This window comes from Mus pahari, chromosome 2 (genome assembly GCF_900095145.1).
Source record: "Mus pahari chromosome 2, PAHARI_EIJ_v1.1, whole genome shotgun sequence".
NCBI classification, from domain to species: domain Eukaryota; kingdom Metazoa; phylum Chordata; class Mammalia; order Rodentia; family Muridae; genus Mus; species Mus pahari.
Window position 1 is genome coordinate 122,623,956 of NC_034591.1, and position 22,834 is coordinate 122,646,789.

General features: G+C 36.8%; 1 protein-coding gene across 1 annotated transcript in view; it reads left to right on the forward strand.

Moving 5' to 3' along the window:
• LOC110315985 (contactin-4) overlaps positions 1-22,834 on the forward strand; it is a 394,588-nt gene that overhangs the window by 226,157 nt on the left and 145,597 nt on the right. Inside the window, exon 4 of the mRNA XM_021190027.2 lies at positions 5,949-6,124. Coding sequence (XP_021045686.1) covers positions 5,949-6,124 — 176 coding nt within the window. The remainder of the gene's footprint in view (positions 1-5,948; positions 6,125-22,834) is intronic.

Below are 22,834 nucleotides of genomic sequence, written 5' to 3' on the forward strand. Positions count from 1 at the left end.
TAAACAAATTGTATCTTCTTTTCCTTTCTTCTGATCTGGGATGTAGTTCAGCTACTAGAGTGGCTATACATTGTATATGAAGACCTAAATTTGATCCATAGAACCATAGAACCATATGTAACTGAAAGGCCACATTTAGGATCTACTAGTTAGGAAAAAGAGGCAAAATAAAAAAAGATCAAGTTTGCCTTCAAATACCTAAGGAATTTGAGGTCAGCCTGGGGACTATCAGGCCCTGTCTCAAAAACAAGTAAATTTAAATTTAAATAAAAATTAAAATGATTAAAATAGAAATGAGTAAATAAATAAAAGCCTACTTTTAACATTCTAAACATAAAGGAGGCAAAACAGCCTAGTTTAATATTGTATCTTGTGTAAATGACAATTTTCTCACTGTATCTCATAAATATGTGTTAATTAGAAATTTCTTTAAGGAAGAACAGAATACACATGTCTATAGGCAAACACTGAATTTTGATTCCTACATACTCTCACTAAAGGAAATTCTAAAAGACATTTTTGAGATGGGATAAAAATGATAACAGAGAGAAGACCTGAGCTATGAGAAGACAGAATTAAACAAAGTGATGTGCCAATAATTCCACATAAAATTAACTTCTCTAAAAGTGAATAATAAAGAGAATATTTTCTTTCAAAAAAAATCAAAAGAAGAAAAGTTAAAATTCATTACCATGATGTAAGTATTTTGAAAAGACTTACCCTGGGCAATGGTCTGCCCATGTGATTAAGGAAAGAAATCAAACTGAATTCATATTTTATGTTACATGCAAAAATCAGTTTCAGGTTAATAAAAACCCTAAATGGGACATTTTAAAACAAAAAAGAAAACAGCCATGCATATTTATGACTTTCGGGAGAAAAAGGATTTTAGAAAAAGTATGATAGGAGATGTACCAAAAGGTTTTCAGTATGATAGCAGATGTATAAATCATTAAAAAAAAATTTAACTTCATTAATAGTAATATCCTTTTCAATGGAATAGACTGAGCTGAGAAAATTCTACACAATGGATTTAGGCAATATAGAAAAACTCTGTCTTGAAAATCAAAACAAAAACCAAAATAAAGGGAGAAAATTCCCCCAAATCAAAACGTGTAAAACAAGTAACTAAATAGAAAGGTTAAACAATATTCTATCAGCTCTAGTAAGTGATGGTGCTGGAGATATTGTTCAGTGTCTGTGGTTAAAAAAAAAAAAAAAACACCTGACACAAACAACACATGGGAGAAAGGGTTTGGTTTGGTTCCCACTTCAGGTGTGGTGCCCACCATGATGGGAAATGCCAGTAAACAGGAGCTTGAGGCAGTTGGTCAAATCCCAAGACAGAGAGCAATGGATGCTCAAGCTCACTGCACTTCTGGCCTTGGGACAGTGTCTGCCTCAAGACAGTTTTATTGCCTGCTTCTTAGACATTGAATGAAGATGAAGGGACCTCTTAGATCTGTTTATTTTCATAAGTCTTTGGACCACAGAGGCCAGATTCACATATTCTTGGATGATATATTCAGGACCAGCCATGACAATCACTTAAAACATGCTGAGGATGTAATTGAAGATTAGACTTGGATAAAGGCATGGTCCCAATCAAAATCAACACAGGAGACTTCATGTAGTAAATATTATTCACGTCATTAAATGTAGCTCTTCATTATTTCATGATCCCTTACAACACATATCTTATGTAAGTTATTTCATTTACATTCAAATTTACTGCTAATAAAGTTATTGCAAGAGTAAATACGATGCATCTATGCCACCCCTCTTGGCTCAAGGAGCATCAGGGAACAGAGTGCAGAGAGAATGTAAGAGTTAGGGGATAAAAATGAACCCCCTAAAGTACTCCCTTCCTAGCTGAGACTCCCATGAATGCACAGTAGCAGTGGCTACCACCTTGTTGAGGAAATAAAAGACCCCTAATATAGAGGCAGAGGGTAGATGTGTTGAAGGCTTAAAAGAAAAAAAGATGTTGTAGGGTTTTGAGAAAGACAACCTGCTCTGCCACCTGGATAAAGAAAGGAAGAACATTCCACAAAGAAAAGAACAACTAATTAGAGAGGGCTTGATATTTGAGTGAACAGGCAATTTGTCATCTGACAGAAGATATTTTTGAAAGTGAAAGAACACTGTTAGTAATTACTGTAGAGCATCATCTATAAACCCTATGCTGTCCTGACCAAACCAGGGGACATTGTCTCTGTGTGTACAACACAGTAAACTAAGTTAATGATTTGAAAACACACTGCAAAGTCAAAACAAATGCGAAAGAGGCAAGGTTGCTCAGATATATAAATGATGAGTTAATGGATCCCACTTTGAGCACACAGCCGAGGGTAAGTTCACATGTTAGCTATAAATGAAAACAAATTTTGCAGCTGATTTTGGCAAGTTGCTGCATTGTTTTTCCTCAAACTGTGACCTTTAATTAACATTGCCCGTGTAACAGTGTGTTTCTTGATATAGGGGCTTGCCTTGTTATTTAAAACAAGCCATAGAACAGAAACCTATTATGTTTTTTTTTTTAAAGATTGCAGGGGAAAGCTGGGGAGAGCATTTAATCAAATGCATTAGCAATGCTAGGCAGTGCTCAGTGCTTGCCTTTATCCCTCTAGCAGTTTGCTTGTGACATAATAGCAGTCTGGACCTGGGGCTTAAAAAGTCCCTGTTGTTGAAGGAAAGAGCAAGAGAATGAATGGAAGAGCAGGTGTTTTCTAACACCTTGCTAGCTGAACTTTCCTAGTCTTGGTGTTGACTTTCAGGGGGTTGAACGAGTAGGAAAAAAAAATCTCAAAAGTGAGTGCTCTGTGGAGAACTTCAGCCTCAGGTTTTTCCTATAACACCCTAACTGACCTCTTTTCTTTACATTTCTTCCTTCGACTGAGTCTTTTCTTTGCATTGTTTCTGCCCCTCAGTTTTGAAAGGATTGACCCTGACCCAGAAAACTTAAGAAGTTTTGCCCCTTGCCAACTTCTCTTGTATTAAAGTTCCCTAAGGGCGGCTGACATTACTTATTTCATTCAGCATCTCTTCCCAGGAGGAAGGAACCTTCAAGCAACTGGTTAGAGTTGGTTTGCTATGAAGTTTGTATTAAACTGAGTCTACAGAGAACAAATTCTAAGTCAGAAAAGAACTGCCCCTCCCTGAGTGTCAAGTTCGAATGGTTAACAGAGGTTTTGTTTTGTGTTTTTTTTTTTTTTTTTTTTCTTTCTCAGTGAATCTGTACACTGACTTCTTAGCAGAGTGTGCAGAACCATACAGGGGGAGGTTCAAGGTGCTGGTGTTTGCCTGTGTATAACCCCCAATCTCTAGAGAGTTTAGCTGTACCTCCCCCAAGTAATTCTGCTTACAAGACACCAATTAGCCTTGCCCCCTAGGAAAAATCTGTTATTTACTCCAAATTGCCACTCCATTACCAATACTTAAAAGATTCCTCAGACATTGAAAGCAAATTGTGAGATTTTCAAGTGTTTCACTACGCAACGAGAGGAGAAATTCACCATGCAACCCACATTCAATTGGAACAAACACTGACTGCATTGCGGTAAAACACTATAGCGTGCTTTATAACACAGACCTGACTGCATGTCTCATAAAACACGTTGTTTTCTAAATCACCCCATCCCTGTTGCTGTTTGTATGTAAAAGCAGGCAATAAAGTAGATGAACGGACTTCACGCACAGCTTTTTTGGGTTGAGGGGACAAGTGCAGACAAACCTATAGAGGTGTCATAATTCCCTCAGCCAGCCTCATGGAAAGATTCGCATGGTCCCATTCCCAGATTCAACACTCTGCTTGCAGCTCACATTATATTGCAATTTCCTCTTGGAGTTCTTAGATTTGTCATATTAAATTGCTCTACCATCATTTGAACTGAGAGTTATGGCCAAGACGTGATCAGCTGACTAAAAGCCAATGTGTAGGGCGGGCAGTCAGTTCTAGAGGCTTATGTGCAGCTAGCCCTGCTGGGATATAACTTGGCTGTTCTCTTTATTGCTTATTACTTTCTTGTCTGTGTCAGAGCACAGAGAGAATTACTGCAGAGCCTAAAAACACTGTCGGTTTCTAATATCCGGCTTCTTATACACAAACACATAAAGAAGTAAGTCCTATTTCTGCTTCTAGCCTACTTTCTCAGTGCTCCTGTTTCTTGATTTTTTTTTTACACTTCAAAGACACAGACGTGAAGGAACTCCTGCCACTGGGCTGGGTGAGGCAAGCCTGGTTCATGAGTTGTGTCTATGCTCAAAGCTCAACTAGAAAAGCAGAGTTTTGAGTGTTAAACTCAACAAGTGTTTACTGAACAAAGTGAGAGGCTTAAGTGCTAGATGGACAAAAGTGAGGACACAAAAGTAATTTCAGTAAATCGTCTTGGGGGCAAAAGCACTCTTTATATGTGGAATAGGGAACTTCCACAGGACTTCTGATGAACCATGGCCCGTTTTGACGAGAGATATGGACGTTCATTGGAAGATATGCATCTCCTCCCCCAACATTTTCCTCTTAAGACAAAGTTTCCCTATTTAACCCTGTCTGGTCTGAAGCTCACTATGTAGACTAGGCTGGCTTCCACATGAAGCCAGTCTCTGCTTCATGGGTACAAAGTTTAAATGGGCAAGCAGATGTCTCCTATGGGATGGATTTTGGTATTGGATGTACTGGCTAAAGTACTTGGGAGATGAAGGAATGAAGATCAGGAGTCTGTGATTATCTCAATTACAAGGGAGATTGTGGCCAGCCTGTGCTGCATGAGACCATGTCTCCGAAAGACATATGCAGGCATGCGCATGCGCATGCCATTTGAAGCTAACAGGCTGATAATTTTATCACTTAAATTATTTTGCATTATGTATTCATAAGCACAGTGCCTTGGGATGTAAAGAAGAATTGCACAATGGTGAGCATGCACATGCGCATTTCTATTTAGATAATGGCTCTTGTTATTTTAAGAAACTAAAATGAATAATTCTCCATTTTCACTCGCTTTGTTGATTTGAATCAATTTCCTTTGTGCTACAACCTTTTCACATGTTTTCAGTTCCTATGAGAATCTTGGTAATTCATAAGCTATCAAAAAAGCAGTCATTGAATTATGTTAGTTCAAAAGTTTGTATGGATTCCTATGAATTACTGAAAGGTGATTTGACTCAGCTAAAGCTCACATTCTTTGGATGATTCTGAGAACAGACATGTAGATATTTGTACCAAAGCTAAGCTACTAAAATATGAGTCTAATTTATTGGGCTCACTGTTGCAGTCAGATTCACAGGTAACCCAAGCAAATGAACAGAAGGACAAGAAAACATTCTTTGCTTTGGTTACTTAATAGCCTGTAGTTCACTGGGACAGTTGATTGACATTTTGAGTGCCAGTGGCTAAAGAGATCATCCAGTTGATCCATGGCCAGGCAGATTTGGTCCCTGAAGCATCTCAGATCAATAGAGTTCCTTTGCTTTGCCACTGGGCACTTCAGTCATTTTAAGAACTGAATCAAAATAGGCTTGGCTGCAATTTCAGCAACTCTTCTGCTGTTTTCCTGAAAGTGGTATATCGTCTCCTCTTGATATACCTATTTAAACAGTGATTGCCAACCAGACAAAGGACTTTTTACTAAGCAGCCATGGTTTGAAGAAAGTTATAGAAATTGTGTAAAAAATTTCCCCCACAAGAAATTGATTATAGTGTTCTATGTAGTCATAGAACAGGTGCTAAAGTTGGATTATCATAATTTACTGTAAAAGACAGCCCTCCCCCCACAAGTACTTAAGATGTCACCATTGCTGAATAGATAATTTCTAATATATGCTTTTACCAAGCTTCAAAAAATGCATTGGTGGTATTTCATGGTATTTCTAGTTGTTATCTATTTGAGACAATTCAGAAATATTGATTAATATTACAAGGCTTTATCTACTGGCATTTTATACTACAGGTGGAAGTTAAATGGAACAGATGTTGATATTGGTATGGATTTCCGCTACAGTGTTGTTGACGGCAGCTTGTTGATCAATAACCCCAATAAAACCCAAGATGCTGGAACGTACCAGTGCATAGCAACAAACTCATTTGGAACAATTGTAAGCAGAGAAGCAAAGCTTCAGTTTGCTTGTAAGTAGTCATTATATTGCACCTCCAATGTTTCTTTGAGCTTTTGTACAGTGTATGAATATACTTTACAAACAGTACCTTCTGACAGTCCACATGGATTTGAATTAGGCATATGATAGGTATTTTTCTATTTAGAAAATGGTTTATGTAACTAATAAATTATTAACATGGGAGCAAAGAGGTATGTTTCATAGAGTCTGAGATAGTTTGCTTATATGATAATTTGGTTATATGAAGATTTAAATACATATACATTTATACATGTGTTAGAGTTTACACATGATAAATGCATGCATTAAACAGAGCAACTGAAAAAAAGCAAATTTATTTAATTGTAAGCAACCTAGTAGTTGATAAAGAAATACTTCAACAATAAAATTCGGAGTGAAGGTGTAGTATAGTTGTCAATTCACCAGTAAATCCTATAATTCTCTGTTTTGTTTAATAGAGTAGAAAAATATTTTAAGTCCAATAATGAAAAGTAGGGATAAAGTGTTATTCACCTTTTATATCTTTATACAAAATTAGAACATAGAAAGACAAATTGCCAGGTCTTGAGGTTGCCATTTAATGAAAGCTTTGCCTATATGAAGAAAAGTAGAATTTAGAAATAGAAAATTGAAAATCAAAATCTAGCAGTAGAAGTAGTAAGTACATATTATACTGTAGGCACCTTGAGAATTGCTGTTCAGCTACAGTTTTAAAAGTGTATGTATTTGCATATGATTATATATTCCCTTGTATAAAATCTCAACTCATATAGCAGTATGTTAATATCAAAGGTTTCATAATTACTAAGTCTGTTGGTAGGTAACACTGTAGAATATTCTCATTAGCAAAACCCACTCTGGGAACAGAATCTCAAATATACCTATTATAATATTCAGCACTTAATCTTTTATTGCTTTTTGATGGCACTTTTTTGTAATTGATAAAGGAAATTTCTAGAAACTTTGTGTGTATCGTAAATGTCTCCTGAGATAGTCTTTGGTATTTTTAGGTAAGCACAATGATAGGAGGGTAATCTGATTAAGGGCCACAGAACCAATATGCATACTTCTCAGATACAAGCTAGTATATGTACTCACTCTTTATTAACGACAGTTGAAACACATACTTTTATTTGACAAAATAATTATGTAATTATAAAATCATATGCCTTCAGCATAGGGAAAACCTCATCATTTGATGAATTATGTCTCCTCTGTGATTTGATATTTTTAATTGCATAACAAATTCTTAACAATGATAAAAAGGGAGAAAGAAACTATTATCAGCAAGTTGACTTTTTAATATTCATTTTTTTAAAAAAATACATTTTTAGCCACCCCTCAACACTATGCTTTTATAAAAGTACACACCTTGGTATTTTCAACAACATTACAGAGACAGCATTTTATATTCCAGAATAGTTATTTAAACAGAATAGGATAGTTTACTCTGAGGACATGTTCCTTGACTTACTTTTTGAAGGTTCTCCTGAAGACAAACCTTTGAAGGCCACCTTGCTCATCCTATGTCACCAATGACATAAGAGCCATGTCATCCCCAATTGGCCAGAAGACAGCATTGAATCTGTTCAAACTGGAGATATGGACAGGTGATATGTGCATGCTGGGAATGGAACCTGGGAATTGCACTCTGGAAGTGCAGCCAGTGCTCTCATCTATTGAATCAATTCTCCAGCCCCTTTCCAATTCTTACAATGTGAAACTAGTCTGTCCTTAAATATGTGAGACTATGTCTTTTCCCATAATTAATTTTTCTTCAACTCTTTAATGAGCAGTTATCTTCTTGACAATCTTGTGTAAATGCATTTATTACCTTATGATCATATAAAAAAAGAGTACAATTTTTATATGTGCCATGATCTTTGCCAAAGTCACTAAAGCCAATATATCCATGTCGTGGCCTTCCAGTGCAGCTAATGTGATGGCTATCCTGTTCATTTTTAAAGTGCTAATTTTGTAGTATAACTCTACTACTAATTTAAAGTTTATCCAACAATTTTATGTTTAACAAATTCAGAATATAGTATTTTCCTCTGTTATATATCCCTTCTCAGCACTAGTCCTTTGGTCTATCATATTTGAAATTGTTTTAAATATATTTTTTAGTTGCCCTTCTTACGTGATAGTGTACACTGGGGTACTATGCCTTCCTTCCTTGGGGTCACGGGTAGCTTGTCTCCCACTCTGCATCTCCTGATATGAAAAGTACTGCTGGTCATGTTGATCTCTTTTTCCCAGTCTACTAAAACTAATAGTGAGTTCCAGGCCATTTCGAGCCACAAAATAAAATATTGTCTTTAAGAACAAGAAAAATGATTGGGGCATAGTTTACTAGGCAGGAATGCTTGCTGAGCAAATTTGATATCCTGGGTATGATTCAATACTATACAGAATTAAATGCACTTTTATTTTATATGAAATACTAATTAGCCTCTTAATTTAGTATCAGCCAAAAGCATGTCCCTACTGGTATGTGTTGACCATAACGTCGTGTATGCCATAGAGAATTTTACTAAGACAAGGTCAGGCCAAACCCTTGTATTAATAAACTTTGCACATTTTTATTCAGCCAGCTGCAAATTTAGCCAATTATTGTATAAATGAGGCCCAAGTTTTATTTGCCCTTAAAGCAATGGAAATTTCCCTATAAAAGCAAGATGTACTCTCTCTTCAGTATTCGTTCCTGTCTGGTCTCCATATTGGAAACTTGTTTCGACTATTGATCATGAAACAACGAAAAATCTTTTAAAAATGTAAATTAGATCATTCCACATCTTTGCTGCACCTTTGGAAAAATTATATTACCACATCTTATTTTAACTTCTATAAAAATGGCAAACCACTGTTTTGGTACCAAAGCCTTCATACTTTCATTTTCTTTACTTGGTACCCAACATCTTTTTTACTCTTTTAATTAGCAGATTTCTTAAAATCTTCCATTCTTGACTTCAGTTTAATAGTCTGTGGTGATTTGAATAAGAATGACTCCCACAGGGTATTTATTATATTTGATTGTTGGTTCCCAGTTAGTTGACTTGTTAGGAAGAATTAAAAGATGTGACCTTGTTGTAAGAGGTGTGTCCTGAGGGACTAAGCTTTGAGGTTTCAAAGCCCATACCTGGCCCAGTATATCGTCCCTCCTTCTTGTTGATCATTTGTAAATTCTTACCTATAGCTACTGCTCTACTCCAGTGCCATGCCTGCCTATCTGCTGGCATGGGTTCTACCATAATGGAAATGGACTAATCCTCTGAGACTGTAAACAATCTAATAACTAAATTCTTTCTTTCGTGGATTGCCTTGGTTAGGGTGTCTCATCTCAGTGACAGAATAGTAGCTATGATACAGCCTAATAGATATTTTCCATACCTCCTTTTCTTACGTAACAAGAAGTTTCTTTTACTTTTCTCTGCAATTGTCCTCTAGCCCTAAACTTTAACCTCACAGTATCTCTGTTCCTTTTCCAGGATTTGATAAAACTTGGAATGACTGCATATTTTCCAGTTTGGTTTTGATTCTTCTAATAACATTTTCTTTCTAAGAGACCTGATCATGATCTCCAACCTGTGTTTGTAGAGTGTCTATCAGTTTACTTGTATGAATATAGACATTCCTTTGTTAACACCTCATTTAATAATGAGTATGTCTGTAAAGCTAAGCTGAGAAAGATGGATGTTTACAAATATACACCATTTATATTCTAGCCATTTTCAATCTATAGCAATCAATACTGGGAGGTGTTCTTCCTAGACATTTTAACCATGATACAACTCATGGACCATATGGAGTACTCCATGCTCTTTGCCTACTATCCACTTATCAGTGAGTACATACCGTGTGTGTTCTTTTATGACTGAGTTACTTCATATTTTCTAGATCCATCCATTTGCCTAAGGATTTCATGAAGTCATTGTTTTTAATAACTGAGTTACTCCATTGTGTAAATGTACTACATTTTCTGTATCCATTCCTCTGTTGAGGGACATCAGGGTTCTTTCCAGCTTCTGGATATTATAATTATGGCTGCTATGAACATAGTGGAACATATGTTCTTATAACACATTGGAACATCTTCTGGGTATATGCCCATGAGTGGTATAGCTGGTTCCTCAGGTAATACTATGTCCAATTTTTTTGAGGAACAGCCAGTCTAATTTCCACAGTAGTTGTACTGGCTTGCAAACCCTCCAGCAGTGGAGCAGTGTTCTTTTCTCCACATCCTCACCAGCATCTGCTATCACCTGAGTGTTTGATCTTAGCCACTCTGACTTGTCTAAGGTGGAATCTCAGAGTCGATTTGATTTACATTTCCCTGATGACTAAGGATGATGAATATTTTCTTAGGTACTTCTAGACCATTTGAGCTTCATCAGTTGAAAATTCTCTGTCTGTTCCCCATTTTTTCTAATAGGGTTATTTGTTTCTCTGGAGTCTAACTTCTTGAGTTTTTTTTTTTTGTATATAATGGATATTAGCCCTCTATTGGATGTAGGATTGGTAAAAATCTTTTTCCAATTTGTTTTCTGTTTTGTCTTATTGACAGTGTCCTTTGCCTTACAGAAGCTTTTCAATTTTATGAAGTCCCATTTGTCTATTGTTGACCTTAGAGCATAAGCCATTGGTGTGCTGTTCAGGAAATTTCCCCGGTGCCTCTACGTGTTTGAGGCTTTCCCCCACTTTCTCTTCTAGTAGACTCAGTGTAGTTTTATGTGGAGGTCCTTGATGTAATTTGACTTGAGCCTTGTACAGGTAGATAAGAATGGATCAATTTGCATTCTTCTACATGTTGGCCTCCAGTTGAACCAACAATGTTGCTTTTTGACCACACTGTTTGCTATGTAAGGTACAAATAAGCCAATGTTCTCATCATGAATCGTGTGGTTTTATGTCTGAAGGAACTTTATATATTTCCTAGCTTTTATCCTTATAAAAGTGAAAGTGAAGATTGGGGTAGATGGACTATTCATTGTTTCTACACAGTCAATAAATTCCCTAGCCAAGGAAATAAAAAACGCAGCTCCTAGTCCTGAGGTGGCTTTTTCTACTTCAAATTAATCTAGTTCAGAAGAAAAACATCCCTTAACTTTGATGTAACAAATCATACTTTCCAAATCACATTACATACTTTGTACTATTTTATTCATAGAATAAGTATGTAGACATAGATTTATTATTTCTATTTTAAGGTTTATTAAAAATGATCTCATGCTGCTTTTGTTGACAGAACTTGATAATTTCTTATATTGGCACTTAACATCTTTAACTCGTATTAATTGACCTCTAGAAATTTTCTATTTCAGTGGAGACGATGCATCTAAGAATAGGTTCTCATTTTGCTACACAATGTCTTTAGAAGAGAAAATTTTCTTTAATTAAACAAGTTCAGCATAATGCAAGCTCCTTAAATGGGATATGGACCCTTTCATGAGCATTACTTACTGTAGTGTAATTTCAAGAGCTTTTTTTCATTTTTTTTGTTTATTTTTTTGTTTTTATTTGTTTGTCTGGTTTTATTTGGTACCAATTATCATGGAGGTTATTATTTGGCTATCAGCAATCACCCCACTGTCTGCCACTTACCCTAGAGCATACCTTTCTACACTTTAGTCCTTCTATTTCACACAGGGTTACATAAAATGAATTGACTAATTTTTCTGAGTGATTATCACATAGTACACTATCAATAATATTTTGAATGAATGAATGAATGAATGAATGAAAAGTATATAAGTATTGAATCATCACACATAGAAATGAGTGGCCACTGTGTTCAGGGATTTTCTTGTGGATCCGTGGAGTACTCTGTGGGTGTACTCAAGCCTTACTACTACTTTGAGGCTAAGCAGAAGATAGTTGGCATCTTATTTTCAGATATGGACCTGTGCTCGATGGGAAAACATAAACCAAACCAAAAAGACAACTTGTGTGAAATATAGCAAATGTGCTGTTATAGCAAAGTCAAGCTCAGTGGAATCGTCAATAATAGCTTTTTTTCCACTTAATTGTGCCTCTCTAACCCTCATCCATTTCAGCCTCTGTATCAACCAGAAAAGTCACATTGGATATCATAATCATTCAGAAAAAATTGCATCAGTGGACAAAGCTAAGAACAGAGGGCATTTATTTCAAAGCATTATTTCCATAGCATAATGACAGACAAGTTTCCAAAGGCCGTGTGTGTGGCTGCCTCTTCTCCAACCTTCCGTGCTTCTTACGTCTCCAGCTAGGCAGCAAATATTAGACCTCCAGGAGAACCGAGGTGCATTTGATAGCATGAAAGTTTTCTCTGACATATAGATGGACCTCAAGGGACAAGGGATATAGCTCCAAATTAGATTACTTTCCAAGCATGGGAAAGGCTCTGGGTTCTATGGTTAACACTGCCAAATAGCAAACAAACCAGCAAATTCAAATGTACATCTCTCTACTTGCGAAATCATCATTTAAAAAACTAAGTCAAATATTTTTGTACATTGGTATATGCAATAATCGCAGCACTCAGGAAGCAGAGGCAAGAACTTTGTGAGTTGGAGACCTGCCAGAACTATGTAGTATGTTCCATGTCAGCTATAACCAGACAGAGAAATTCTGTTTCACCAAAAAGAAAAGAAAATGGAAGAAAGAAAAAAGAAAAGAGAGAGGGAGGGAAGGAAGGAAGGAAGTAATGATGAAGGAAGGGAGGGGGAAGGAAGGAAGGAAGGAAGGAAGGAAGGAAGGAAGGAAGGAAGGAGGAAGGAAGGAAGGAAGGAAGGAAGGAAGGAAGGAAGGAAGGAAGGAAGGAAGGAAGGAAGGAAGGAAGGAAGGAAGGAAGGAAGGAAGGAAGGAAGGAAGGAAGGAAGGAAGAATGAGTGGAAGAAATACAGGTTTAAGAAGTAGATTCTGTTTGTATAGTTGGAATGGAATTTGTCTCAGTGCTCCATTTCATTTATTTCTCCAATCACAGTTGTAGATCAGCAGTTCTATGAGGCGGAAAGACCCCCCTCTTAGAGATGCAAAATTTCCGAATAGTATCTAGCCTCAGAAAGTTCTGCAATGATTTCCTCATTTCTCTCATCTCTTTCCCAGATTTCCCTCCCTATCCTGTCTGTTTGAAATAAAGATGGTAAATTTAGATGTGGTCAGATAGGAAAGCAAGACATTGACGTAATTCTCTGGGGTTACTCTCAGCTGCCCTGGATTCCTATGAACTTGGACAAGGCTTCTCCCAACTTTAGATACTTGTAAGGTAGAGGTTAGCTACTCCACTTCTTTTTCCCATAAGCTCAAGTAAACTAATGACTATAGACTTCTAAGTCATGTTTTAATAAGGTTCAATAATAGGACATTATTACTCTATGTTGGATATTAGGCTAAGCATTTTGGAAGCGTTATCCCACTTAATACTCAACAAAACCCTGGGATTTACAGAAATTATATTCATCTTATAGCTGAACATCGTAGAAATTGCAAATTGAGATCACTACCCAGGATAAGGAATAGAAGATACCAGCATAGGATCCTGGTTCCCTAATGCATGAGCAATAGTCAGTTACCCTGCCCCACTTAAAACATTTTTCTAAAACACACTGCATTCACAGTATCGACCTGGTTTCTTGATAAAAATCTACCCTTGATAGATACAAATGGAATTTTATTGTATTTATTACCTTTGCTATAGTAATTCATAATTTTTGTTTAATATTTTAGTTATAAATAGTCTTAATACCATTATACTGTTGATTTGCTTCTAACATGAAAATGCATAATGTTGTACACCATAATTATGCATGTTTGTGACTTCAATTTTCATATAATTGGTTTCAAGTTCTGTAATGAGAATAATTAATAACAATATTTCTGCATGTAAAGTTAAGCAAGTTTCCAATTTATTTCAAGTAGGTTTAAAACACTCAAAATATTGATAGCTATAGCAAACAGTGGTGGGTGGGTAAACTGTTATCTCCAATAAGAGCATGACATATTACAAATTTTTTACTCCCATATCACCCCTCCCCCACAGATGACAAAGACGCACGTTAAATGTTAATTATGATGAAGATCTTTCAAGAGAATAACGTAATAACTTTAGATCCTAGCTCATCAAAGTGATAGCTTTATAAATGTTGTTTGGAGCCTTCTTCTAGTGAGTTCAGCTGTTTTATAACAGTTTAGATCTGCAGAACAAAAGAACTAAGCTATTCATCATCTCAAGTTGTGGATGACTATCATTCATTCATAAGTAGATACAAGTTGTTCGTGGTAAAATGAACTCCTTTAACAAAATCCAGTTACCTGCCTGCTGAAGGAAGACTGGCATTGTCTTGACATGTGCCTCTAGTACTAGTATTCTAGTGGAAGCTGTGTAGGCTTATACTTCTCTCTGTTGACATCTGGCTTGATATAGAAGAGGGTGGATAAGTGCCAGGGATGCTCCTGAGCTCCTGCAGTGGAAAGAGTAGCAAACAAAACAAAACTGAAACAAAACTAATGAGAAAAATAAATAGCAGAGATACATGGAATTGAGTACGAAAGCCACTCCATGTTGTCCTTCTTTTCACCTTAAATAGCAAATGTGTGTATCAGGGGAGAGGAACTAAAGCTGGGAGTTTAACTCAGTGGCAGAGCACTTTCCTAGTGTATATTCAATCCCCAGTATCACAACGGAAAAATATAAATTCCTCCTTGAGGGTAATTTCGGTAACTTTTCTTACTTGTATCAGTCATCATGGGTTTGTAGAGTGAAGCTGTCAGATGGAGGCATAGCAGCTGATGAGATACACTGATGGAAAATGTCCTCCTGCACACTACCATCAGCTTGTCTAAAGTCTTCACTGAGACAAGTCATCTACTGTAGGATGGAGGTTGCTTGTGGCAGTAATATGAGAAAAGGGATAGGATGGAAAATGCTCACGGTTTTTGCACCTCATGTTTGTTCCCTAATCATTGCTTTTACTTTCTGTAATTTTCTTATGTTCATTATTTGAAATTAAAAAAAAAAATCTAGCTTTGCTTTCACAGCTAAGTTGTAAAATGGGTATTCAATCCTAACAAGAGCTGGGTTTGGTAGGTGGCCAGCTTTGTGACGGGCTTGACTGGTTTTTAATTAGGAAAGCTGCTGAAACAGGCAAACTTTTGTTTCTGAGCAAAAAAAACAAAAAAAAAATGTTGATAGATGGCTGATTGGGTAAATAATTTGTGAATATTTAGGCCAATTAAAGCTTAATGAATGAACATTTGGGTGTCAAAGCTGAAAACATTTTTAGTGCAACTTGGGTCTTCAATGTAAGAATACATTTTTCTTTTTATTTAACTAGTTCGAAGAGCCCAATCCAAAACTTACCCACAAAGTAGGGTAAGCTGCATCATAAAATCTTTTTCTGAGAGCATCTTTGCTCCTGGACCTGGAAAGGAGGATGACATACAAATCAAGATGTAGGCGCTTACCAGATCCATAATCCCCTCATAGTTTGATCTGGAATGTCATTCGTTTCCATTATTTTAAAGTTAAATACCCACTCTATATTGTGTTACAGCAACACTTATCGACCAGGGCAATGAACCCCAAATGATACGTGTATTTGCAAATTATATGTATGAACCTATCTTTTCAAGTAGTTTCTGTTAAAATTGAAGCTGTCGAGATGAGGTCATCCGGGGCTACTGAGGTTGACGGTAAATCCACAGAAGAGAGGATGTACAAAGATTGTGACCATAGATTCCACAAACAGTGCAGTCTGGGCAACAATGAGCATTTGTAGCCAAGTGAAGCTGGGTAAAGCAAGGGAGACTCCCCTGGGCCTTTAGCCTGATCACAGCTTTGCTGGCAGACTCAATTTGGAATCCTAGCCTCTAGTGTTTTGAAAGGAGAAAAAAAAAAAAAGAAAGAAAGAAAGAAAGAAAGAAAGAAGAAGAAAAAAAGAAAAGAAAGAAAGCTCTCTGAAAATGCCACATCTGCTAACTTTTGGGTGGTAGTCTCAGAAAATCAACAGGCCGGTATATACACAAGTCATTTCCTCTGCTCTGCTGACACTGATCCAGAAATGACGAAGCCATTCAGACAATGAGAATAGTATGGTACTTTTGTTACTGAGCTGCATTAGAGTGCTAGTGAAGGCCTCAATGAAAGAGGAATTTATCTGTGGACAGTTTGTGTAACACTCTGCATTTTATTATGGAGAGTGTAAGAGGGTGTTGAACTTTACATAATAGTATAATTTGACCAAATAATGACAATGGTCATTGCAGCAATTCAGAAAGTAACCTTTCTGTTTCCCCAGCATGTTTCATTCTCCCACTTGCACCAGGATTGGTCCTCTCTCTTCAGAGGGCAATAATTTGAAGTGATTCAGAGGAGGTTGTTAGCCCTGGGTCCCTCTCTGGATTTCTTGCTTTTTCTAGGTCATTCTCCCTGAATCTGACCCCTTTGTATGGCATTCTAAAGCCCCAGAAACTGGCTATTATCACATTTAGAATGTGTGACCTACCTGAAGCTGTAACAGTTCAGCTGTAGTCCCCCAGGCATTGTTATCACTCGTGCTATGACATTTTGAGCCCCCCAAAGCCCCTGTGTTAGCAAGGGTTAGCTACTACCTTCTCCATCAGCACATTTTCCTGAGTGAGCTGTAATGTGAGAGAGCCATTCACCTCTGAGCTGACATGAATTTTATGCACCACGCCAACTAGTTTTTATTTCCCAGCCATAGTATGCAGTCCCTTTAGAGAGCAAAGCATTGTTTGGGGTTCAGAGGTTAAATCTCAGATTCAAAGGCATCATGAAAAGATGCAAATGTGTTTCCATTCACTCAATTTTTCTATCAGAGAAATGTCCAGTGATTGAATCCTGTCTTAGCCTCTAAACCTTTAATGGATGGCACTATGTGCCACCAATTTACCCCTGAAATGTGTATTTAGGATACACACTAATTATGATCGGAGGGTTAATTTGCTCTAACAGTTGCATTGCTTTATATTATTAGCCTTTTAAAATTGTTCATTTTCTCATAGCATCTACTTTTTCTCCTAAATGGAAGGAAGGTATTCTTGTGCAAAGAGCAATCTGTTAGCTTGGCCTCATAAAACTTAAATTTACTGTCCTCTAAAGACCCTCATTTAAAAGCCTTGGAAGTAGAATATAGAATGAAGTGTGTAGGCATCAACAGATAGATTTTGAATGTCACTGACTGCTTTCTCTTACTTTCTTTAAGACTCACTGGATAGCAGCTAGCTCTGGCAATACATGCCTTTCATTCCAGCACTCACGAGACAGAGACAGGTGGATCTCAGTGAGTTCCAGGCCAGCCAGGGCTACATAATGAGGTGGAGAGAAGATAAAAGACGATTTACACAATGCTATAGCTAGGAGTGATCAATATTTGTGGAATGATGAATGAAAGTGTGAGAGACAGTAATTACCTTTTGATGTGTAGCCATATTGCCTTGAATGAAATGATGCTTTCTTTACATCTCTAAAATTGAGAGTTGTCCCCTAATAAGTCATAATGACTGCATTTACCTTTCATAATATTTAATTCTCTAATTTGAGGTACATTAGTCAATGATTTCTTTCTGTGTTCACTAAGTTGTTAAACCGGCATCTCTGTCCAACTTCAAAAGTTTTGCAACATTCCAGGAACTCTGTCCCTCTTACCTCTTACCTCCTGCTAGTCAGCACTCTACTTTCTGTCTCAAATGACTTTTCCTATTCTGAACATTGTATAAGAGTACAACCATTTGGCTCTTTCATCTGACATATCTGAATACTGATGTATTTTTTTTACCTGTTTTGTCTTTAAGTGTTCTATCATTTATTAATCTGGACTACAGGCGAACAGCATAGATTGGTTGATGGTCTCCTCTGTCGGTGTGCAGAATCAGACTGAACCTATTGTCAGAAGTATTCCCTTCTACCAAATCCTCATGTTGAAGCTTTGGTTTTCAATTAATGAATCTCATCATTGGACCTTGAGTGCTCTCACCTAATGATAGATTACTCCACTTACAGATACATAGTTTGATGCCATTATTATAAATGGAGTACAAACTATGAAAAAATATGGACCTATTTGGAAGTCACTAGGGGCTTAACTTCCAAGGTATACCTTATTCTATATTCCTTCAGCTCAGTGCTTCCTAACCAACATGAGGCAAACAACCTCTACCTTACAGGTCTACCTACTTAATATGTTCCTTCACATGAAGCCCAAAGACATAGATCTAGATACTTTTGGATTGTAACTTTCAAAAACTTTTGAGGCAAAATAAATGTTCGCACTTTTTAAATTGTTTCTCCTGGGTATTTGTCACAGTGACAGAGAGTTAATCATATCAGGCCAATGGTTTTATATTTGATTTGGTGTTAAACATATTCCTCAATCCCTAACAGCTGTTCATAGATTTTGAGTTCACCATGCTTGCTCTCTCTCTCTCTCTCTCTCTCTCTCTCTCTCTCTCTCTCTCTCTCTCTCTGGATTAGCTTCTTTTAGGACATGGAGGGACCTGCATATACTTCAATACTGTAATCACAATCTAATGGTTTTTTTTAGAAGTTTGCTCCTTTGGTGTTAACAAGATGGCTTAGCAGGGTTTATTTACAGGCCTAATAACCTGAATTTTATCCCCAGATTCTACAACATGGTAGGTGAGAACCAGCTCCTGAGAGCTATCCTCAATATGCACAAGTGTGCCAAGTGCACATACTAGTATGCACAAATATACATATGCAAAAATATGTGCCTACATATGCTAATTAAATAAGTAGATTTTCGTTTGATAATTTGGAACTGTAGATTGATCTTATTACCTCATATATGCTAAGAAGGTGCAATACTAGACAAATTTCTGAAATCTGAGATTTTAAATATGTAATTACTATTAACTAACTTCTAGTATTATCCATAATTTGGTTCTTTACATATTTGAAAAATTAAGTACATTTGAAAAATAATAGGCAATTACAAACTTGGAAACTACTCAGGCAAATCCATTGTACATTGTACTGTCAGTACTTAGTATATAGCCTTACTTAATTTCTTTTTTTTTTCTTCCCATATATTAGTGAATACCAGTTAGGTAGATGGTATTGTGTGGCATGTGGACAATATATCAGTGGATTAGAGAGACATGAAGTTTACAACTAGCAAGAAAGGAGGGAAATTGAACAAACAACCTCCAGTGTATGGAATTTTAGGAAGAATCAGCATTTGGACTTCCAGGACACATTACAGAATAAGGGAGAATTTGTGTAGCAAGTAATTTTGACAGATGTTAAGCAAATGACTGAGAGAAAGTGGAGCAGAAAGAGTAAATCATGTGAGGAAAGGACCAGAAACCTTACTGCATACAACATTCATATTTCAAAGTTTTCTGAGTGTGTACTGTATAAAAAGGTTAAAAAAATCAGATCTACTTGCTTATCTTGCATAATTTTCAAGTGGGGAATAAAAATGTTACCCAAATAGTCATACAAGAAACAATCTCTAGTTGCAATCAATGTTGAGAAAATACCCATTGGTTGAAGAAATGGGTGACAAAAGTATCAAACATTGCAAGAGGTTACCAAGGAAAACCACTCTGAAGGAAAGAGTAAAATGTGGTCTGAAGGATAAACAGGGAAGGATGTTCTACATAAAGTAACTTAGCCTATGCAAAGGTACTACGGTGGCATAGAGAATTCAAGAGTTCAGAACAGATCTGCCCTTGAGTTAGAGTACACAGAGACAGGGTAAACGCAGCAGATCTCAAGATGGCAGTGACAAGTGACAGAAGAGGTAGAGTTTGTGCATCTTACTACAAGATTCCCAGGGTCACTCACTGTCCTTAAGCATGTCAATTGACCACTTCCATAATCTCATGCTGGTTTTGAAATCTGCTTGTCACTGTACAAAATAGAAACTGAGTCTACTCATGAATTCTCTGAAGAAGCTTGCTTGTCTCTCTTGTTGGGCACACACTGGCAATGAAACTATGAGGTACCAAGCAACAGTTGCCTTGACTCCAGTGGTACAGAATCTTATTATTTTGCTTTGGCAAAGGAGGAAACTGAGTCATGGGAATAAGCAAAGATCACACAGATAGGAAGCTGAATGATCTCATTGCAGACTACTTGATTTCAGTGTGTGTACTCCTGATCGCTGTGGTTTACTGCTGTTAGCCATTTCTGCTACACATCTCCTGCAAAGAGAAAACTTTGCATGAGGAACTCAATCCTAGATTTCAAGTTTTATGATAATAAGATAGCCAAATTCAGTTTCCCAACACCTTACTACTAGGTAAATCCTACTAGTATCAGCAGATGGACAAGGAAACATCTGTTTTACTTTCCTGCATGTAAGTGGCAGTGTTGAGGGCAGATTGACATTAGGATTTAACATCACCAAGCCTATTGTCATTGGTCCGTTCCTATTAGGGAATGGGAATGTGAGACTAAAATACTGATAGAGCCAGGAGAAGCTACTCTATCAGTATTTTTACTGTGTAGACTGTGTGGGCTATATGGGTTTCAAGGTCCTTTCAAGACCAAAGAACCATTTCTTCTGATTCCCTTTCACAAAATCTCAAATAGCTATGGGATCATCAGAAAATGTATATCGAGTATCTGGCATACAGAGGCAATGGGAGTCATTATGTTTTCCTAGAGTAAGACTTTTAATCAGGTAATGTTCTAATAGCTTCAACCTGAGTTTTTAAATTTTAATGAATTTTAATTATTAATAATCAATATTATTAATGCTGTTAGCTATAGTTAGGTATTATTGTGAGGTAAAGTAGCTGGGCCTGTAAGTAGCAGCATGTAGGTTTCTCTTGCTGTTTGCTGATCTTGGCTTATAAAACAGGGCTCCTTTAGAGAGAATTCTGGAGCTTGATATATCCAATTTCACTGAGAAACCCAAGGCCTTTTATTTACTATATATTTTTAATTAAAATATAAAGACAATACTTTTCCTCTTCCATTTACTTGCTCTAGCCCCCCCCAATTCCTTTCTCTCCAGCCTCTTCTGTTTTGCTCTCAAATTTATATCTGCTTTTTCTTTATTATTGTCATGCACATACACACACACACACACACATATATAGCATACATAAGTATATAAATATAACCTGCTCGGTTCATTGTTGTTTATGTGAATATTATTTCAGCACTGACTACCTTGTATTAAATAATCAATTAGGGGGTGCATCCCTGAGAGAAAAAATTTTCCATCTCTCACAAGTCATTAGTTGCCTGTGGTTCTTTAACTAGGAGTTTCTGGTGAGATTTCCAACCTTCTCATTAGCATATCTATTGATATTGCCATTGTTCAATGATGCAGCCATTTCTAGGGGATGCTGTTTTATAATGGACTTTCAATTTTGTCATTTACACTCTTTCTATACCCTCTTTCATGATCCCAGAACAATAGTCACAAGAACTGTGATGTAATTGGGCTGCCAACAATCATTGATCTTTGGATTGTTGTGTCCAGTTGTGATTATTTATGATGGCTCCATTTGCTGTAAAGCCAAGCTCTTCTTTAGGAATCCCCTTTATCTGCCAATCAGCCATAAAGTATTTACAAATTTAAACAGACCAAAACATCCAAAACATATATTAGTGACTTTATCTTCAGTGACAGCATTGTACTTATACCTGTAGATGCCAACCATGTTGTATACTATGAAGGACAAATCACAAAGTTTCAAAAGAAGGAACATTTTGTGATCTTAGAGATTTGGACAGTGAAAGTAATAACCTGCCAGAATTTTATTGCCTGTTCATAGCTTCCCCAAAATGTTTTAATTTTCTAGCATCCCTCAACACCACTTCTTCTAAACTAGTTATAGTTCAAAGTAATAACAGGGTTTGTTTTGGATTTTTGGTTCCAAGTTTGAATATTGCCTATGGTTACCACCCTGCTTAAAGTAGCTTTCCCCAGTGACTGTCTTTCTCTGTGAGGTTTCCCATCATATCCCCCTTGATTACAATCTATAATTTTATCTGCTGGTCAGCCTATCTCTTGTTAACCCCACTAAAGAATCTACCTAGTTTTATAGATTTTTACATAATTTTGTTGAATAACCTTTAAAAGTGACTTTTATTGAGCAAGTCACTTTGTGTAGAGGCAAGAGTCACCAAGGGGAAATTACTGCACCTTAAAAGTACCCCCAACTTGAAATAAAAATATAGTATGAACTCTGAGTCAGTGATGCTCTAGTTTCTGAAGAGTTATTGATGTAGAAGTACAGAGAAGGAAATCATCCAGAGATGCTTTGCCTTTACTTTCACTAATAGGTTAATCAAAGGAGTGTAGACACACCTCATAGGCAAGTGTCTTTATTCATACTGACTGCTATCAAGTTATTGGTTGGTGGAATAGATCCATCGTATATCTGAAAGGGGGAATTTATGAAATTGTTCTCTACTGTCTTATTTTTCATTTTGTCGATCCATTAACATCCAATAGAATGCCAGAATACTCCAGTGGCCCATTGGAGGAATCTGTCTTACTCCTTGAGAGGTGCACACCAAAATCTCAGATTCTGATTCCATTTCTGTTTCTTCATTGCTTTTGGACTGGAATCTGAGAGTGACAAGAAGTGATCTCAACTAGAAGTTCCTTGCTGACAGCAACAATGCTGCCCTTTTCCTGAGAGCCCAACAGCTAACTCACGGCACCATAGATAGCATGTGTTCAATAAAAGAGTCTTATGTTAAGTAGTCTTCTTTTTTCCATAGTTTTAAATG